The 15,068-nt window shown below is 57.4% G+C and overlaps 1 protein-coding gene across 5 annotated transcripts in view; it reads left to right on the forward strand.

Moving 5' to 3' along the window:
- Positions 1-14,258, forward strand: part of ZC3H4 (zinc finger CCCH-type containing 4) — a 43,415-nt gene extending 29,157 nt beyond the window's left edge. For 4 of the 5 annotated variants that reach the window (XM_036885337.2, XM_036885339.2, XM_036885338.2 and 1 more), the window contains 4 exons: positions 5,186-5,535; positions 5,778-6,121; positions 8,947-9,195; positions 10,363-14,258. In XM_036885337.2, the coding sequence (XP_036741232.2) occupies positions 5,186-5,535; positions 5,778-6,121; positions 8,947-9,195; positions 10,363-11,876 (2,457 nt within the window). In that variant the 3' untranslated portion in view covers positions 11,877-14,258. The remainder of the gene's footprint in view (positions 1-5,185; positions 5,536-5,777; positions 6,122-8,946; positions 9,196-10,362) is intronic. The other variant, XM_036885340.2, reaches the window with a different exon arrangement.
- The last annotated feature ends 810 nt before the right edge of the window (positions 14,259-15,068 follow it).

A 15,068-nucleotide genomic window follows, 5' to 3' on the forward strand; every position in this document is an offset into this window, starting at 1 on the left:
GTGTTGAACCCTGAAAAGTCATACCAGAATTGAACTGGGTCAGAAAGCAAAACTTACAACAACCCTTTAGCAAGATCTGGACTGACCCTGGTGAAGGCCTCGGGTCATTCACTGCCTCCTTGCCGGGGCAGAGCTGCAGCTTGGTCACCAGGGGCTGGGGCCAGGCCTTAGCCCGGAACATCTGTGCTCTTTATCCTCCCTCCCATTCTTCAGTTTAATTTTCCTATTTCTTGGTGACGTTTCTGTCTGTCCAGACACATCAGTTTCTAAGTGGCCACTCTGGGTTTGGGAACATGCCTGCCTTTGGGGTCAGTGATGACTGTTTTGTGAGAGCAAGTGGCAAGACTGTTAACAAGGAATTCCCTCCACCAGATGCGTCTGTTAGTGATATTCTGCCCCATTCACTGTTCTCCATGTAGTTTACATATATGTGCATAGATATTTTTTGAAACGTTTAAGACTAAGTTGTACACATTATGTTTCTCAGTTACACTTTGTTGTTTTATAATCAGATCTGTCAGAGTATAGTTTGTATCCGGTAAAATTTCTCCTGCTTAGTATACAGTTCTATGACACACAGAACTGTAGCTGCCCAAGATTTAGATAGAGAGCATTCATTTCACCCCCAAACCTCCTCTGTGCTTCTCTGTCATCAGTGCTTCCCCAGTCTCTGGCCCCTGGCAACCACTGAGCTGTTTTTTGTCCCTACAGTCTACCTTTTTAAGATTGCCATATTAATAGATTTATACGGTATGTGGAATATGTGTGTGTGTTTATATAGCCTTTAGAATCTGTCTGCCTTCACTCAGCAAAATGCATTTGCTGGTCATCCAAGTTGGTGAGAGTGCCACTGGTCTGTTGCTATTTGTTGCTGAGTAGTATTCCGCTGTACAGATGTTCTCAGTTTGTTTATCTAGTCATCAGTTAAAGAACATTTGGATTGTTTCCAGTTTGGGGCAAAAATTTAGAATGTGTAACCGGCTGACATGAGCTTTACCCATACCTTTGCGTATCTGCAGGTGTGGCTCTCCGTCCATTGAAAGGACACCTTTGACCTTTAGAAACCCCTAGGATTACCCAGTCAGTCCTGGTAGAGGAGGCTGTGGGATGCAGCAAGGTCCTGCTTGTCTTGTTTGATGTGAAGGTCTGGGAGCGTTCGTCCTTGCTTGTGGAGGGGCCTGGGAAAGGATGCATGGGAGCTCTGGGAATAGGCGTGGTGTCTGCAAGGAAGGACTGCATGGGTGCAGGGGCTCAGCTTTTCTGATGGAAACATTGTTTTCTCCTGTGTGTCTTACACACTGTGTCCTGGGCCCTGTGCAGATCACCCCTGCCTTTCACACAGCATGCACTGCCCAGGGCGGGAGATGGCAGGGGATGAGAAAGGATAGGGAGCTGGTCTGTGTCCCGAGCTTCAGGCTTCGTAGGGCGTTGTGTTAAATGGAGGGGTGGGGGTAACCTGGAATGAGAGGTGGTGTCCCTCCAGCTGGCCGGCAGTCTGTGAGGTCAGACTCCTGCCCAGCATGGCACTCCAGAAGCTGAAGTGCTGAGTACAGGTGGGACCCAAGGAAGTCAGGGGAAGGAGGCCCACCTGCTGGGGATCAACAATACCCTCATGGAGGTGGTCTTGTGGCTGAGAGCTTCAGTTCATCCACTTAGTCGTGGATTCATTAAGGGCCTGCTGCATGCTGAGCATGGTGCTGGTGAGTGGCCTTGAGGAGATGACACAACCTCAGTCTCCAGAGTTGGCCGTCTGATGGAGAAGGGGATGTTGACCAGGTGCCCACATGTGCTGAGAGGTACAGAGAAGTCCAGCACGTTTACAGCGGGCAGCCCTGGTCTCGGCAGGAGGATGGCAGGGCTGGTGTCAACAGGAGACCTGAAGTAAGAGCAGGTGTCAGGCAGGGAGGCAGCGTGGCAAGGAGGGAATGAACAGGGCGTTCCAGACAGGAGCTTGGGAGGTGAAAGAAGCGTGACACATTCAGTGGGCAGATGTGGCGCCCTATCTGCAGGAGGGGAAGAAGTTGTGGTCAAGTTTGTTCCTGTTTAATGAGGTATATCCTTGTTAAGGTTTGCCTCTGACCTGAGGGCATTGAGCTGCCATTGAAAGGACCCAGCAGTGCAAGAGCACAACCAGTGAAGGTTGCTCTGCTGGTATTCAGAGGATGCAAGGGAGACTAGACAGGCCAGGGCCCAGGCCAGAGGGGGTGAGCAGGGATTGGGGGCCACCCAGGAGGGCTGGGCAGCGGCTCTGGGCCAGTGTCTGGGTGTGGGGATTAAAGGGAGGAGTGGGGAGTACAGTCCCACATCCCAGCTGGGGTGGAGAGGCAGAGGCTCTGTCATTCCCCGAGCAGAGCTGTGCCCTCGGAGGAGAAGGCACGTGGAGCGAGGCGTGAGCAGGTGGAGACGGTCTCTGCCATTGTGGCAGAGAGGAGTGTGGGAGCCCCAGCCCAAAGCTGCCGAAACCAGAAGTGTGGGGGTGGGCAAGGCTTCGTGGCCAGGAGGGGAGGCAGGGGAGACCCCTGAAGAGGGGAGCTCGGTCAGCCAGGCAAAGCCTTCACTCCTTTACACCCCACCCCGTGTACCCCTCGCCTCCGGACCTTCTGCTCTCCTGATGGTGCACGATAGTCTCCAGGGTCCAAGAAATGCAGAGGGAGAGGAGATGTGTTTGTTTCCCTCGCTCACATACCCAGTGAATATGGGTACTGGGGCAGGACGTGCCAGGCACTGCCCCAGGCACTGAGGTTGCAGTAATGAGACAGGATCCAGTTGTGGGGCAGATTCCGCTCGCACACCAGGCTTGGGGGGCAACGGAAAGGACCTCCAGGGAGCTGTGAGGCTCTCCAATAGGCTGGCATTCAGGGGAGGCATGGTGATGTGATGCCTCGCAAGTCCCTAGGTGAGTGGCTGGCAGGAAAAAAGAGTGAGGGAAGCATGCGCTAGGGCAGGGGCACAGTGCAAGCACCAGCTGCGCGCATGGTTGAGGAATGCGTGGATGACTCGCCGGAAGGGGCTGGCTGGTGGGCGCAGTGGAGCAGACGGGGCTGCCAGCTGTGGCTGCAGCCTGCCCTCCCTCACCCGCACTGAGAGCAGTACTGAGAGTCACCAGGAGGCTCTGGGCACTCCCCAGCGTGGCTGGGCATGGCAGATTCCCACACTGCAAGGGCACAGGTTAGAATGTGGTTCTGAGTGTGTGTCGCCTGTGCTGCTGTGCACCATGAATAAAAAAGCAGGGCTCTGAGGGACAAATGTTTTCCACTGACCAGTTTTTCAAGTTTTCCATCCCCCTCCAAGCCACATCCTTCTTGGACCCTGCCAACCCTGGTCCAGGTACTGTTACAGATCAGAAGGAGAGAGAGGAACCAGAACTGTCAGACACCCACCAGGAGGCTCTGCCTCCACCCGCTGCCGTTCCCTTGTTGGAGGGGCAGGGCTTCGCCTGAGCGGTACTGGGGCTGAGGCACCAGGGAGGGGGCATCTCAGAGCCCCACGTTAGGATCCGCCGAGGCATCTGTGCCCAGGTTCCCAAGATGAGCTGAGTCTGGGTTTGACGATTTGGTAAGGGGCCTCCCAGGACTAAATGTGTAGCTGTACCCATGGCCAAGATTTTACTACAGTGAAAGGACACAGAGCAGAATCAGCAAAGGGGAAATGCACGGAGTGGGGGCAGAGGCTGGGCAGAAATGAGTGCCAGCTTCCAAGAATCTGTGCCCCATGGAGTCACATGGGACACGTTCAACTCCTCAAGTTGTAACACACATGGAAGATTGTTTACTGGGGATGCACGTTAGGGTCTCAGTCAGTGCCTGGGGTTTTTAGTCATGTAGGCAGCCTCTGCCTGACATGGCATATTACTCCCACAAGGAAATGGGGTGTTCAGCAGAAGCCTACTGCTGTACAAGCAGCTTAGGCACAGCAAGTCCATCTTCCCAGTCAGGGAATGCTGGGAGTCCTCTGAAATTCAGGTTCCCAGACACTAGCCAAAGGTCAGTCTTGCAAGAAGACCCTCCAAGAAAAGCAGTCAAGCTTGCTGTTCTAACTTTCCTCCATGGCTGCTAGTTGGTGAGACATTCTGCTCAAATCAATTTTTGACATTGAGGCCCCCTGCTGGGCCCTGGGGATACATCAGGGCAGGAAAGAGTCCTGTTCTCGAGGAGCTGACAGTTGTGTGGTGAGCCAGGAGTAACCAGGCAGACAACTAAGCTCATGTAACCTTACAAAGCTGGGGCAGTGCTTTGAAGGGAGCTCATGGTATTGCAGTAGTGAATACAGGAGACCAGGACAGTCACTGTGAGTTGGTCTTAAATAAGAGAACCCAGCAACTGGGGGACATGGAACCACACAGTTAGGAATGGAGGGAAAAACATACCGGGGAGAAGCTTGGTCCAGGCCAGGGCCCCACGGGGGAGAGAGCTTGACTGTGCACAAGTCAAGCTGGGGGCTGGGGACTTAAGAGTTGAGGCCAGGGCCCCGTGGAAGGAAATGAGGGTGCTGGGTGCCGTGCAGTCCCTCACAGACACTCGGCCCTGCTGACAGGCCCTGTGGCTCACGGCGAGGAGTTGGGTTTGATTACAAGTGAAATGAGAGCTCCTTAAAATCCGAACAGGACAGTGGAATATTAGTCATCCGTAAAATAGATAGTACCTGCTGCACTATGGCGTGCGTGAGCCTTGAAAGCCTGATGCCAAGTGAAGGGCCCTTCAACAAGAGGCTGTGGGGTGTGTGATGCTGTTCACATGGACCGCCTGAAATAGGGAACCCGCAGAGACGGGAGCCAATGAATGGTTGCTGCGCAAGGGGAGGTGGCAGTTTGGTGGGTCTGGGGTCTCCCTTTCGGGTGATGGGAACATTCTAGCAGTAGATGGAGATAGTGGTTGTATACATTGTGAATGTACTACTTAGTGTATTTCATGCCATTGAATCATATACTTGAAGAGGGCAGAGTAGTACATTCTGTGTTAATGTGTATTTTGCCATAAAACAGGAATGGCTGTGCCTGCCAGTGGGTCACAGAGAGCGGAGGCAGCAGAGGTGTTTTGTGATGGTTTTTGTGCTAAAGAAGCTTCATGGTCTTTCACTTTTTACTGGGAGGGCCTCAGGGTCTGTGTTTTTCCTCAGAAAATTCATCTCCCTCCCAACCTGCCTGCTCTCTGTCCTGACTGTCCTGTTCTTTTGTTCTCACCTGCAGATGTTGGCTGACGATGCAGAAGCCGGCGCCGAGGATGAGAAGGAAGTCGAGGAACTGAAGAAGCAGGGCATCAACCCCCTGCCCAAGCCGCCTCCCGGCGTGGGCCTCCTGCCCACTCCCCCTCGCCCCCCCGGCCCCCCAGCCCCGACCTCTCCGAACGGCAGGCCTATGCAGGGCGGCCCCCCACCGCCCCCACCCCTGCCCCCGCCCCCTGGGCCCCCTCAGATGCCCATGCCAGTGCACGAGCCACTGTCCCCACAGCAGCAGGACATGTATAACAAGAAGATCCCTTCTTTGTTTGAAATTGTGGTGCGGCCCACAGGGCAGCTGGCGGAGAAGCTGGGTGTGAGGTGAGTGTCCTGGGCCCCAGAGTCAGCCAAGGGGCTGTTCTGTGCTCTGCCAGGCTGTTCATGCTGGGGGCGTGTCACTGAGAGCCTGGCCAGGACAGCGTCCTGCCTCCCCCAAAGCTGTCAGAGTCCTGGTCTGTAGCCCTCCACTGCTCGACCACATGGAGGCCTCTGCATCTCCCCAGGGGTGTGGCCACCACCTGTCCTCTGACGCCCTTCTCACAGGCATCATTTTCTCCTCCTAGGTTCCCTGGACCCGGAGGACCCCCAGGACCAATAGGCCCTGGACCCAACATGGGCCCCCCAGGGCCTATGGGGGGCCCAATGCACCCTGACATGCATCCAGATATGCACCCGGACATGCACCCCGACATGCACCCGGACATGCACCCAGACATGCCAATGGGTCCTGGCATGAACCCTGGCCCACCCATGGGACCTGGTGGCCCCCAGATGATGCCCTATGGTCCTGGAGACTCCCCACATTCTGGAATGATGCCCCCCATCCCGCCATCCCAAAACTTCTATGAAAACTTCTATCAGCAGCAGGAGGGCATGGAGATGGAGCCGGGACTCGTTGGGGACACAGGTATGCAGGGCTCAGGGCGGGGCTGGTGGGGTGCAGGGCTTTGCCCGGTGGAATGCAGTGGGAAAGACTTGATTTTTTCCCGTTGGTCTGGGTCTTAGAAAGCTTGACTCCAACTCTGTCTGTCCTGTCAGTGCTTGAGTGTTTTCAGTGATGTGGCATTCACTACCCATTGAGGCTGAAAGGGGTGTTAGGGTTATTGTCACTCTAATTTATTTAATTTCTTACACATCTTGCTTGGTGTGCCTGCATTGGGAGTGTGGGAAGTTAGGTGTGGAATGGTGTACAGCTGTGTGGCCGAGGTGCCCTCACCAGGGCAGCCTCCTTCCAGATGGCTCTTGGCTTGGAGCTGCCAGCGTCAGCCCTGCTGCTCTGCATTTGCTGGCCCCTCGACTGACCATCTTCCTTTCTTCTTTCCTTCCTTTCTTACTAAAACAAGAACATGTGTTGGTAACAGCCTAGATGTCCACCAGTTGGATGGTCGGATGCCACAGCCACCATAGGAGGTTGTGTGCAAATTTCAGAAAGGATGAGGCATGCCCACCACTGCCAGGTGCAGGGCAAGGGCCCAGGCCCGGGGCTGGAGCATGATGTGGTCAGTCCTTGCCTCGGCTGCATTTTAGCAGAGGGAGACAGACAGGAGACATGTAAATAAGCGCATAAGCTCATTTCAGCACCGACCACTGGCAGAAGTAAAGCAGGGGCTATGGAGAGTGATGGGCAGTGGCAGCATGGGAGCGCCTGCCACGGTGGGGACGTCAGCAGAGGCTTCTCTGAGAAGTGAGTGTGAGGCAGGGTGCAGATGAGAGGCCGAAGGCACAGCAGGTGCTCAGGCCCCAGCCTGGCAGCTCATCTGAGGAAAGCAATGGTGGCCATGTAGTTTGGGAAGGGAGGATGAGGGACAGAAGTCCCAGTGCACGGGACTCTGGTGGCCACCAGGAGGTGGCCTCGTTGGGGGAATGATGGGTGTAAGCAGGGGAATGTGAGGAGGTTGGGTGGTCAGGGCCCAAGTGGAGTCTGGGCAGCTCCGGGGGCCTCCGGAGCCCGTTGGAGGGGAGCAGGGCTGGGAGATGACCTTCGGGGCCATTGCTATCCCATACATGCATCACAAGATGGCCCAGAGCCAATGGGGTTATTGGCTGTGGGGCGGAGTGCCTTGGTGTATGCCCTCACCCCTGATGCTAGGAGGTGCTACCGCAGGGTGCCCAAGGGGGTGGCAGCAAGTGCTGCTGTGTTGGCCCTGTGGAGCGTGAGACGAGCTGGCCATTAGCCATGCAGAAGGCATGAGGGGCGTCTGGGAGACAGTCAGGGTCAGTGTGAGTGTCTGACGTCTAGATGGTTTTCAAAGCCCCAAGAGCAGCTGTTCAGGGTGAGGGGCAGGGGCTTTAGAAGGAGAGTGAGGTATTCCGAGGAGCAAAGCAGGCCCATACAGGTGCTGTGTTCCTGTGGCCTCTTCCCTTTGAACAGGGTAGATGGGAGATGTGCGTGGAAACAGGGCTGGGCAGGGAAGAAAGCCAAGTCTGTGGGCTGTTAACAGTAGGTGTCTCTAGAGTAATTTACTCTAATTCCTGTATCATGAAGTGCACCCTTTCAAAGGGTACTGTGCAGTGGCTTGTGGTATATTCACAGTAGTACAGGCATCCAACATTTCACACTTGGTGACACAGCCTGTGCAGGGGGACTGGGACTGTTCTCTGAGCGTCCCCAGCCATGTGCAGCATAGAGCAGGTGCTCCCCAAGTTCACACGTTAGGAAGTTCAGGGGCCAGAAGAAGGTGACTGACATCTCACTTCTTGATTTAGATGCTTTGTATATGAAATAGTTACAAATTTAATTGTTGTAAGCCTGTGAGTTTAAATTCAATTACAGGTTCACTTTCTTGGTAGTCCTGGCCACTTCCCAGATGCTCAGTAAGCCCCAGGAGGACAGTGGCAGCCATATTGCACAAAGCAGATAATGGCCCATTTCATCTTGTGGGGCTTTCTTTGGGGCAGCAGCAGGCAGGCTGTCTCCAAGGCACACGCGTGCACACACCCCGGCTCCAGGCGCGTGTCCCACATCTGCCCGTGCAGCCGCCGCCCCCCTGCCCTTGGCTCCTGTATGGGTAGAGTTAGTGGAGGGATGTGGCCTGCCTGCCCTTGGGAAATGCAGGTGGACCCTTCAGCCTTGGCTCCCAGAGGCTGCGCGGGGAGCACCCTGCCCCTTTCCGTGAAACCACATAGACGGTGGTGCAGTTCAGGGACCCATAAAGGAAGGAGGGGTTGGAATCACCAGTGACCCTGGGTGGCAGGTGGCGTAGCAACATCTTGGTGTGTTTCCTTCTCTGTATTAGTCTGTGACTGGGGTTTAGCTGGTATTAAGAGCTCACTATGAGAAAACAGTTTTTCTTTTCTGATTGTTACAAAGGAACATAAAATTAATGTTCATCACAAATAAAACAGATGAGAAGCTTGTGGAGGAAAAAGTGAAAGACCCCTCGACCCTTCTCTTCCAAATCTCATTCCAGAGGGACTGTTTTCTGTCTGTCTTTCCAAAGCCTTTTCTTTGCATTTTATAAACATCCGTTGACGTTCCGTCCTGTTTCCACCTCATGAGCATTGCCCACTCCACTCAACTCCTGGGAGCCCCATTCTTGGCGGCTGCTTCCTTGGCAGGGACACTGCCGCCGCCTGCTCCATTCCCTGCTCAGGGGCTCCTGGGTTGGGTAGGAAGGGACGGGGACACATCTCACCCATCGCCGTGGGGAGGCTCTCTAGTCAGGGCACGGGGGTGGAGGTGGCACCACGAGGCCCTTCCCGCCATGAACCCTCAGTTCTTCCCCGCCACAGAGGACTACGGGCACTACGAAGAGCTGCTGGGGGAGCCTGGGGAGCGCCTCTTCCCCGAGCACCCTCTGGAGCCCGACTTCTCTGAGGGAGGGCCCCCAGGCCGGCCGAAGCCGGGCGCCGGTGTCCCCGACTTCCTGCCCTCAGCCCAGAGGGCCCTGTACCTGAGGATCCAGCAGAAGCAGCAGGAGGAGGAGGAGAGAGCGAGGAGGCTGGCTGAGAGCAGCAAGCAGGACCGGGAGAATGAGGAAGGCACGTGTCCTCCCCAGGGGCAGGGGCTCCCCCTCGCGGGCACGGCCCCCCGGGCCGCTGTGCAGGGGAGCGGGGAACGCCTAGGTTGGGCTTCTCACCGGGGAGTACCCCTGCCTGGGGCCGCGAGCCAGGCAGGGCCCCTGAGTGTCCTGAGAAAACCAGAAGTCAGAACTGCCCTTCTGTGTCTCGGGTTAGGAGAGGCCCTTAATCCCACCAAGGAGGGAGGTGGGCTGGCTGCTGGGGGAGACAGTGGCTGGCAGGATTTACCCCCTGTGCCCTTACAGAGGAGGGGCTCACCTGGGGAAAAGCCTGTGCAAGAGCTGCTCATTGACATAAACCAGTAGTTATGAGAGTCACAGACGACCACCAGCTTGCATGGTGCTGGGCAGCGGGCCTGGTGGTATCTGCCCCAGGGTGAAACAGGGTGGACAGTCGGGGTCTAGAATCTGAAGCCAGAGGCCATGGGTGGCCCTGCCAGGAGCCCGGAGCGAGTGGGAACAGTGGGAACAGGGGCAGCCCCCTCCCCGGTGGCTCGTTTCACCTGCCTAGAGGGTTGGACTTGGGCCACTTTTCGAGTCTGTCCACCTGGCCCCGCCGCTGAGCAGCTGGTGACTGCCCTCGGGGTTGTGGTAATGATGCTGGGTCCAGGGGCAGGAGTCTGCGCCCCAAGCATAGTGCAGGCTGTCAGTGGCGGCTGCCCACAGGCGCCCAGAGCCGCAGCCGCCTCGCTGGGGCCTGAACCTGTGGGCGAGGTGGTGGCGGCAGAGCCCTGGGCTGGCGAAGTGTGAGCTCACTCCCGGCTCTGTCCCGTCTCTTGGCACTGTCCCTGCCTCTGCTCTTTCCATCTGTTACATGGGCACAATAACAACACTGCCTCCTGGGTGGTTGTGAGAAGCAGTAAGACAAAGTGGCATTGGCACACAGGGAAAGGCCCAGAGGTGTTGGTCGTCTGCCTGCCAGGCTTGGCGCTCCGCCCGCCTGAGCCCTCTGGCTGTCACGGAAGGCTATAGGGCGGGTGGGAGGAGCCAGTTCTTAAGAGGAGAAACTGGTTTTGAGAAGTGAGGGGCAGTGGAGCCGTTCACCCAGCGGGTGCCATGGGGTCCTAGAGGGCTGGTGGCAGATGTGGTGGCCACTCACCTGTCCCTGTTCCTCTCTGCTCTTTCTCAGGTGACACCGGAAACTGGTACTCAAGTGATGAGGATGAGGGTGGGAGCAGCGTCACCTCTATCCTTAAGACCCTGAGGCAGCAGACATCTAGCCGACCCCAGGCTTCCATCGGGGAACTGAGCAGCAGTGGGCTGGGGGACCCCCGCCTCCAGAAAGGACACGCCACAGGAGGCCGGCTAGCTGACCCCCGCCTCAGCCGGGACCCCAGACTTACCCGTCACGCTGAGGCTTCTGGTGGGTCAGGCCCAGGTGATGTGGGGCCCTCCGACCCTCGGCTGGCTCGCTCCTTGCCCACCCCGAAGCCCGAAGGCAGCCTTCATTCCAGCCCTGCGGGCCCCAGTGGCCCCAAGGGGGCCGGACCACCCCCTGCAGAGGAGGAAGAAGGGGAGCGGGCCCTGCGGGAGAAGGCCATGAACATTCCCCTGGAGCCCCTCCCGGGGCACCCGCTGCGGGACCCACGGTCACAGCTGCAGCAGTTCAGCCACATCAAGAAGGACGTGACCCTGAGCAAGCCAAGCTTTGCCCGCACTGTGCTCTGGAACCCTGAGGACTTGATCCCCCTGCCCATCCCCAAGCAGGACGCCGTGCCCCCTGTTCCTGCGGCCCTGCAGTCCATGCCTGCCCTGGATCCCAGGCTGCACCGGGCTACCACCGCGGGACCTGCCAACCCCCGGCAGCGGCCGGGCGCTTCCGCAGACCCTGGCACATCTGGCTCCAACCTGCCTGACTTCGAGCTCCTCTCACGCATCCTCAAGACTGTCAATGCCACTGGCTCCTCAGCAGCCCCCAGCGACAAGCCCAGTGATCCCCGGGTGCGGAAGGCACCTACCGACCCTCGGCTGCAGAAACCAGCAGACTCTGTTGCCTCCTCCCGGGCTCCCAAGCCTGGCCCCACCGAAGCGCCCTCTCCAGCCACCAGCCCCAGTGGGGAGTCCTCGCCCCCAGCCACTGCCCCCTATGATCCCCGAGTGCTGGCTGCTGGCGGGCTGGGCCAGGGTAGCGGGAGTGGGCAGAGCAGTGTGCTGAGTGGCATTAGCCTCTATGACCCCAGGACTCCCAATGCAGGTGGCAAACCTACGGAGCCAGCTGCTGACTCGGGCACCCAGCCCAAGGGCCCCGAGGGCAACGGCAAGAGCTCAGCCACCAAGGCCAAGGAACCCCCGTTCGTCCGCAAGTCAGCCCTGGAACAGCCTGACTCTGGGAAATCCAGTGCAGATGGGGGCACAGCTACAGCCACAGACAGATACAACAGTTACAACCGGCCCCGGCCCAAGGCTGCGGCGGCCCCTGCCCCGGGCACGGGCACTCCGCCACCAGAGGGTGCCCCGCCTCAGCCTGGCGTGCACAACCTGCCTGTGCCCACACTCTTCGGGACCGTGAAACAGGCACCCAAGACGGGCTCGGGAAGCCCATTTGCTGGCAACAGCCCAGCCCACGAGGGCGACCAGGACGCAGGGTCCCTGAAAGATGTTTTTAAAGGCTTTGACCCCACAGCCTCCCCCTTCTGCCAGTAGTGTTAAGCCAGAGTCGAGGGCTCCCCGCCCCCCTCCCTTCCCAGGGTGATACATAAGGGCAGCAACCAGAGTTGGGAACTGCAGAAGAGGGGGAAGGGGTTCTGGGTGTTCTTTCTTTTCCTCCTCCCTCTTTTTTTTAAGTAGTACTTTCTTTGGAACATAAATTGTATATAACCATCTTCAGTTCTGGTCAGTGCCATGGGGCTCCCAGGCTTCCCCACCCTCCACCAAAAACCTGCTTGTGCACGTGAGCGGTTGTGTGAGGCCCTGGGCTTCAGCCCCAGCTGGCGCTCCACTTGGCTGGGCCAGTCTTCAGGGACTCCCTAAAGTCCGTGGGTCCGTTGGGTTTTGTGGGCAAAGCTGGCCTCTCCTCCCCTGCCCCCAGGACAAAGGGACCGGTAGGCACCTGAGGGCATTGAGCTGCTCACCCATGTTGCTCGAAGAAGGATGGAGCCGAGACGGTGGACAGGATCTGCCCAGAAGCTGGTCCAGGCACGTCTAGGGCCCTGGGTCCTCGGTGAGCCAGCCGCGATGACTTGCTTTAGCAGCCGGTAAAACAGTATCAAAGGAAGAAAAAGGCAAAGAGCCCTTGGGAGCTGCCTGAGCTGGGAGAAGCAAAGCCTTTCCCGCTGCTGTCGTGTGTGGATTCCCGCACAGGCCTCCCGGCCGTCCTCCGTCCAGCGTGCATCCACAGACCTGCCTCCTCCAGCACTTGTCAGAGACTCGGGGGTGAGAGACAGACCTGGAGGCGGTGGGGCTGGCATGGGGGGCCATGCCTCCAGGAGGCAGCCTGCGCACTGTGTGTTTTTTGTCAGTATTAGCTCTTGTCCTGTCCTGTCGCGGTCATGCCCTCCCCTCACTCTGGGGTCTGTCCTGGGCCTCAGAACCAGAGTGCCCACTGCCGCCCCAGCCCCTCGGGACAGCCCCGGGATCTGCCGTGGCCGCTCCACAGGCCCCTGGCACGTGGAGCTCTGGGTGGTCCCGGCGAGGTGTTTCTGCTCTCTGCTTGCTTCACCCCCCTTGCACGTAACTTTAGGGCCCCCGGTTTGGGTGTTTGACGGGGCACAAGTGCAGAGGTGTATTCCAGTGTTGGATTTGTGGACACGTCCAGAAAGGCCTGAGGAGGGAGCAGGAGACGAGCCAGGGCTGGGTGGGGGGCTGTTGGGGCTCCCCAGCCGGGGGTCTGGGAGCCCTGCTGAGGGTGGGGATGTGGAACCGGCACCCTGCATCCTGCTCCCCTCATCTGGGTGAGCCGAGAAGGGAGCGGGGGAGGCAGCGGCCTTGGGTGGGGCGGCGGGGGCGCCCGCGTGCTCCCTGGGCCCGCCCGAGGTGACGTGCCCAGCACCTGGGAATGGTGCCTCCAAACAGCTCGGGCTGCCCCTCAGCAGCTGGCTCCTGAGCTCGCCTGGGGCCAGTCTCGGCCTGAGGTACTGTGGTGACCGGCACAGGCGTGACCTGCCCGGCTGGTGTAACAAGAGGCCTGGGCTGAGGCCCAGCCTGCCCACAGAGCTCCAGGGGAGGCTCCCCTGCGGACGTGGCCTGTGACTTAGGGGCCTTTCCCACCCGTGTCGACTCCCCGGCCATTTTCTCCTGGTCCCACCGCCTCGGTCGCCTTGCTTCTGGCCCCTGTCTCTTCCTTGCTAGTGAGGAAACCTGGCCAAAAGCTCCGTCTTCCACCTCCTTGGGGTGAAAGGTGAACAAGGCTCCTATGCCAAACCCCTCGCCCCCGAGAAAAAATAATAAGTTGAGTTTGGGGCCAGAAGCAAGGGTGGGAGAGGCCAGCCCCCCAGGGTCAGTGCACGTGGCCAGGTCGGTTTGGTTTGTCTGTGTCTTTTTTGTTTCATTTTTTTTTTTTTTTTAATCATTACTGAGATTTTTCTTTAGCCACCAGTGCTGGCCTTGAAGCAGAGGGCTGCAGCCCTTGGTCTTTACAAACTAGGAATACACAGTGTGGCTGTGGGTTGTTTTTTTTTTCTTTGAGAATTTTTTTTGTAAAAGCAAAATTAAATACTTTTTTAAACCGAAATCTGTGGATGAATTAGAAGCAGGAACCCTCCTCTTGGAACATCAGCCTAAGGACCTCTTAAGACTATGAATTCACCCAAAATACTCATTTGCTATCAGGCCGAGCTTTTAAAGAAAAATTGTTCTCTAACCAGGATTGTAACAAAAGTGTAAATACTGTTTCAGAGTTGAAAGTTGATGGTGCAAATATGTATATAACGTACTGTATTTTTACAATGATCGTCGCATGACCCTCTCTCACCCCCCTTTTTGTATTCCATATCTGTCTTCCAGAAATGTCACCTGCCCTCTCTCCTGTGGTCTCTTAATCCAGTAATTGTATTACTGCCATTAAAGGATGCAGTTATTTTAAAAAGCCCTGAGGGTCTTGTTCCTTATGCTCCCCCATCCCTGGTGCCAGGAATGACAGGGAGCGGGGGAGGCAGCGGCCTTGGGTGGGGCGGCGGGGGTGCCCGCGTGCTCCCTGGGCCCGCCCGAGGTGACGTGCCCAGCACCTGGGAATGGTGCCTCCAAACAGCTCGGGCTGCCCCTCAGCAGCTGGCTCCTGAGCTCGCCTGGGGCCAGTCTCGGCCTGAGGTACTGTGGTGACCGGCGCAGGCGTGACCTGCCCGGCTGGTGTAACGAGACTACTGATGGAAGGGCCAGGCCAGCTGGGCTGGCTTCTAGGGATGAGAAGAAATGGGATCTTCAATTCCAATAGACTGAGTGGGTGTGTCCCTGAAAAACTCGTATGTTGAAACCCATTTCCCTAGTGGCTCTGGGAGGTGGTCAGGTCAGGAGGATGGAGCCCTCGTGAATGGAACTAGTGTCCTTGCAAGAGACCCCAGAGCTCCCTTGCCCTTCCCACCTGTGGGCACAGCGAGAAGAAGGCCGTCGACCAGGAAGCGGGCGTCCCCAGACTGTGCTGTGCCTGGGTCTCCGACTACAGCCTCAGAGCCGTGGTGTTTCCAGCAGCCCAAACGGAGGCAGACGCCACCCACTGTTTAAGGGGGGGGTCTTCGCTGAGGAGTCCACACTCAGCAAGGGTGTGAAACGTGAGCATGACTTAGCCATGTCGCCTCTGGACTTTGGTTTCTGTGTTCGAGGGGCTTCTATGAGTTTTTCATGGCTGTTGTATGAATTATATTAACAGTGGTTTAAATCACAAATTCTCTTACAAGTCCCCTT

Source organism: Manis pentadactyla, chromosome 15 (assembly GCF_030020395.1).
Source record: "Manis pentadactyla isolate mManPen7 chromosome 15, mManPen7.hap1, whole genome shotgun sequence".
NCBI classification, from domain to species: Eukaryota; Metazoa; Chordata; class Mammalia; order Pholidota; family Manidae; genus Manis; species Manis pentadactyla.